The sequence below is a fragment of the Chrysochloris asiatica genome, unplaced genomic scaffold (genome assembly GCF_000296735.1).
Source record: "Chrysochloris asiatica unplaced genomic scaffold, ChrAsi1.0 scaffold00128, whole genome shotgun sequence".
Classification (NCBI taxonomy): domain Eukaryota; kingdom Metazoa; phylum Chordata; class Mammalia; order Afrosoricida; family Chrysochloridae; genus Chrysochloris; species Chrysochloris asiatica.
This window is the reverse complement of record NW_006408646.1, coordinates 1960862-1966140: the sequence shown is the minus strand read 5'-3', so window position 1 is coordinate 1966140 and position 5279 is coordinate 1960862. Positions and strand designations below refer to the sequence as shown.

General features: G+C 48.0%; 1 protein-coding gene across 1 annotated transcript in view; it reads left to right on the top strand.

The window, feature by feature from the left end:
- Positions 1-5033, top strand: part of LOC102817294 (protein-tyrosine sulfotransferase 2-like) — a 21993-nt gene extending 16960 nt beyond the window's left edge. Inside the window, exons 5-6 of the mRNA XM_006869191.1 lie at positions 2817-2865; positions 4916-5033. Of these exons, the coding sequence (XP_006869253.1) occupies positions 2817-2858 (42 nt within the window). The 3' untranslated portion in view covers positions 2859-2865; positions 4916-5033. The remainder of the gene's footprint in view (positions 1-2816; positions 2866-4915) is intronic.
- Positions 5034-5279: the final 246 nt, after the last annotated feature.

Sequence of the window (5279 nt, the reverse complement as noted above, 5' to 3'; positions counted from 1 at the left end):
CATGTTTTTCTTCATAGAACCCAGCTTCTCGGATTATTTGCTCAGCATACAGGTTGAATAAGTATGGTGAAAGAATACAACCTTGTCGCACACCTTTTTAAATTTTAAACCATTCAGTGTTCCCATGTGTGTAGATACAGACACACCAGGGTGCTTCCATTCACTTTGTCTATGAACTTTGGAAGCCTGCTCATACTTTGGCACCTGCAACCCCATGTGTAGCCCCTGGCTCTGCCCACTGAGTCTCCCAAGCATGTCCCTGAGAGGCAGGTGACGTCTTAACGTCACCATCATAGATGGGCAGCCCTGACTTCTGGCAGCCTCACGTTCAACAGAAGGACACGATGGTTAGCCCTGCATTGTCCACCCAGTCAGCTGCATGTTCAAGTCCATTGTCATGGCTGTGTGGCCAGTCCATCTCACTGAGGGTCTCCCTCACCCTCGCTGCCCCTCTACTGTATCAGACATGTTGTCCTCCATCAACATTGATCCCTTCCTGTGAGGTTTCTAAAGCAGGTGAGTCCGCCAGTAAACTAATGAGCCGTAAGCTTTTTGTTGGTGGATTTGGGGAAGCAGACCTCCAGGCCTTTCTTCCTAGCCTGTCTTAGTCTGGAAGCCGCACTAAAACCTGTCCAGGATCGGTGGTGGTGGAGCGTCCAGCATCATAGCAGCATGCAAGCCACCACAGCAGGACAGACTGAGCCATGGGTGGTGGGCTGATAAAGTAGTCATGGTTTTTCATTTTAAATGCTCCGTCAGTTCTGAGACTGCCCATCTTTACAGGAGCAGACAGCCTCATCTGTCTCCCGCCCATGGAACAGCTGGTGGGTTTGAACCACTGACTTTGTGGTAAGCTGTTTCACCCACTACGCCACTCAACCAGTGGTGATACAACAGTAGTTTCCATTTGTGTGTGTTTTATTTAATTCGGCTCACCCTACGCCATTCCCAGTTTAATTATTAAATGAAGGAACTTGGAGCACCTGGGCCACAGCTTTCGTGCATTTCATAGTTTGGGGAGGGGTCCATAACCTGTTTTTAGGAACAAGAGACCCTGTGCCTGACTGTCCCCATCTCTTGCCACCATGAGAAAGTGCTGCAAAGTGAGCACTGCTTTATTACTGATTTTAACCAAAAGGATGCTGTAACAAGAATTCAAAACAGAATTTAGGGTGCAGAGAGATTTACCCCAAAAGTGAAGTGTTTCCTTTCTTTACTGCTGCCTTTTTGCCCACTTGAATGTGCATTTGTGTTTATTTAGCATGGTGTGCCTCTTGCATTCACTGCAGTTTTGCTGTGTGAGTCCCTCTTGCATTCACCACAGTTCTGCCGTGTGAGCTGCCTCGCTTGGCTTTCTGAATGTCTTTCCATCTTTCAGGTCTCACACTGACCATTTCAGATACTTGGATTGTACTGAGGTCATGCCCACCGTTGATTTAATTGCCCTGCTAAAAGTCTATGTAGTTCTTTTCATATACTGAATAATGACTTATCCACATGCTCCTGTTTTCATCTTTCTTTTGCCAACCTCTTGTCAAATGATTCCCTTAAAATACATTTTTCAGAGTGGCATCAAGGTAGAAGGCTCCAGATCTTTGTAAGCTATTGAACTGCAAGGCTAAAATTACTCTGTGAAAGGATTGGGTCAGCTTATGTTAACCTGTAGCATGTGACATATGCCAGACATCTAGGTAGCCTAGACTGTTTTATCTTATTTGTTTTTTGTCAGGGGCAAAATCATGAGTTGGTGGTGGTGGTTTAGTAATAGAGGAATTCTCACCTTCTGTGTGGGAGACCTGGGTTCAATTTCTGGTCCATGTACCTCACGTGCAATCCACACCCGCCCTTCAGTGGAGGCTTGTATGCTCCTTAGATGCAGAGCACATATTAGCAGAGCCTCCAGGCTACAAGGGAATAGAAAGAAAGACCTGGAGACCTATTTTAAAAAATCAGCCAGTGAGAGCCTACAGACTCCAAGGGCCCAATCCTCAACCAATTATGAGGATAGTGCAGGACTGTGCACAGGGTCACCATGAGTCAGGTATCAGCTTGACTGCAGCCAACCACCACCACAAGAGCAAACTATGAACAATGGTCATAGGGTTTTCCTGGTGAACGCTCTTCCCTCTTAAGAGCTGTCCTGTAAATGTTCCCCACACCTCCACCGGCCCCCTCAACCCTTCCTTTCTAGCCACACCCTCCTACCTTCCAGACTAGGCTGTTCCATCAGACTAGAATGCTTTTCCACGCAGAGCTCTGCTTAAATGCCATACCTTCATAGAAGCCATTCCTGTCTGATGTGGTCAGCTCACTGCCGGGTCAGATTTAGACGCTATCATGCATTTGTGTGTATTTAGCATGCTGTGGGGTAAGTAGGGGGCTGCTAACCATCAGGCTGGCGATTCAGACTCACCGTGGGATAAAATGAGGCTGCTCACTTTGGTTTGCTTTATTTGTTTTTTTGGATTCCTCCACCAGAAGGTAAAGTGGATGAGGACAGACCTGGGCCTGGCAGGTCCCCTAGAACATACCCAACACATAGTAGGTACATAGTAAATATTCAGAAAGTTACACCCCACCTACAAGGAGCTCTGGTAGCGTAGTGGTTACGAATCGGGCTGCGAACCTTAAGGTCAGCAGTTCGAAACTACCAGCCGCTCCGCGGGAGAAAGATGAGGCTTTCTACTCCCGTAAAGATTTACACCCTCGGAAACCCTGTACAGGGTCGCTATGGGTCGGAACCGACTCGACGGCACTTAACAACAACAACAACACCCCACCCACACACTTTTTTCATGTGTGTTACCTTCTTCCAGGTGAACCAGAATAATACCTCCTCCAACTTAGGAAGTTCATGATTTCCAGGTAGGCTTGCTGACTTCGTGTGGGGTGGGGGTGGGGGGGACGGGGGAGTTGGGACTTGATCCACCCCTGAGCCCCAGAGCTACTTTCCTGAAAGGCTTGTCCCTCCAGGACTTTCCTAGGGGAATAAAAGTGTCCACTGAGGTGGGCTGACCCAGCCCCATTGAGGTTTCCATGGCAACCAGCTGGGGGAGCTATTTATAGAATGGCCTGCTCCAGTCTCTTGGCTCTGGGTCTGTGATGTGGGTGGGGATGATGATGCTGAACCAGCTGGAAGGGAAAGGCTCTTGGTTTACCTGTCATTGGGAACAGAGCAGGGAGGACCACCGTGATGGAGCAGGATCTAGAGCCATGTTTGCACAGGATGCTACTTGCCCAGCTGGCGTCTATAAACAGCATCCGCTTTGGCTCAGCGTTTCATGTTCTAGTCATAGTCTCAGCAGTTCGTTCCTAAGAATACCCTCCAAGGCACAGGGCCAGGTACTGGGGTGCAATTTAATCCCCAGCAGCCCTGTGGGCCAGGGGCCATGACTCTCCACATCTCAGATATGAGCACCATAGATGCCCCCAGAAATCATCTATCAAGCCAGGGGGGTGCTGATGATGAGTAATTTTCAGAGCAGGATTGTCATCTGTGTTTTGCTAAGAGAGGTGGGGAGAGGGTTTTGGATCAAGGAAACCAACAGTTCAAAACCATCCCAGCCTCCACTGCTCACACGTGAAGAACAGGGAGGCATAAACGCCTGCCCCCTCCGAGGGTGGTGGGGGAATGAAGGGCGCTGACGTCACATTCTCAGTGAGTGAGCTTCTTCCTGTGTCCCCCAGCCTCTGTGATCGGAGACTGCGGGGAGGCACACTGTGAAGTCAGGACCAGCTTGTATGGGTCATGGGTGTGTTTCCTGTTCACCTAAGACTGGAACTCGGAGCTTCAGGCCTACACTCTAATTTTGGCCTTGTCTTCTTATTTTTAAATAATCAGCATATTTTGTTGTTGTTGCTTCTCTCTGAATCCAGTTTGCCCCACTCTGCAAGTTTAGAGAAATCCAGCCTCTTTCATATCTGGGCTTCCATCCTGAGGCTCTCCAAGGTCCTGGAATTTGACAGAATTCCAAGGAGAGATCCCTCCCAGTAAAGACAGGCTTGGTCTGGGTTTCTCCCCAGCTCTCTTGCCCTCTGTCTGCAGATTCTTTATTAAGTTCCAGAACCTTCTCATTGACAAAAGCCAGCTTCCATCCTTCACACTACTGTTAAAAAGGAGCCCTGTTGGCACAGTGGGTTAGACATTGGGCTGCTGACTGCAAGGTTGGCAGTTCAAACCCACCACTCGCAGAAGAAAGATGAAGTGGTGTCTGTTCTGGTAAAGACTGACTGCCTCAGAAACCCTAGGGAGCATTTCTGCTCTGTGTTGCAGGGTCACTGTGAGTCAGAATCAGCTACAGTGGGTTTGGTTTTTAGTTTGTTTTGTGCCAGGTAAGAGCTCTGATGGTGCAGTGGCTAAAGCACTAGATTGCTAACAAAGAGGTCAGTGGTTCTAATCCACCAGACACTCAGTGGGAAAAAAGATGAGACTGCCTGCTCCCACAAAGACTGACAGTCTCGAAAACCCTAGGGAGCAGTTCTATCCCATCTTGCTGGCTCTCTGTGAGTCATTGAATCGACAATACCAGTGGGTTTGTTTGGGGTTTAGTTTTTGGTTTTGGTTCTTTGTTGTTTTACTGTTTCAATGAGATATTAAATGCAGGCCTTTTAGATAATCCTTGGTGCAGTGTTCACTAGCCCTGAACAAATGTCCCTAAAGCCTGAAACCTGTTGCTGTCTGCCACCATTTGTTCTTGGTAAATACGAAACAATGTGTTCTGAGGCCAGGTTGATACAGGTTGAGATGTGGGCAAGAAGGAGGAAACATTTCCCCATTTCAATTCCCCTTGGCCATCTGGGCCGCATCTGTAGAACCTCAGTGGAAGACTGTACATTTGGCAAGGACACATAGAAACAGACGGGCTTGATTTCAGATTGGTTACTCAGAGGCTAATGCATCGCCACCTTCTTCCAGATCTCTGCACGCGGGGACGCTCTGTCACCACAAAGAGAAGACACTTCGCATTTGAGTGGAGATCGGACCTCTAATCCAAGCATATTGCTTGCTATTAATCACCAAGGCAGGACTGCTGATGAGAAATGTTATTTGCATATGTGTGCAAAAAGCGGAATCATTGGAGAACTTACCTAAAAAGCCAGAAGCCCTCTTCTCTTTGGACACACCAGATCCGAGAGCAGAGCGCAGGGAAGCAGCCCAGCTTTTGAAAGTTCGGTATTTTTTCTATGTCCCTTCCAGACTTTTTTTTTTTTTTTTAAGAAATGAATCTTCTGCCTTCCTTGATTTCCTAGACGGCCTTGGTGGCTTTGTTTAGCTGGGA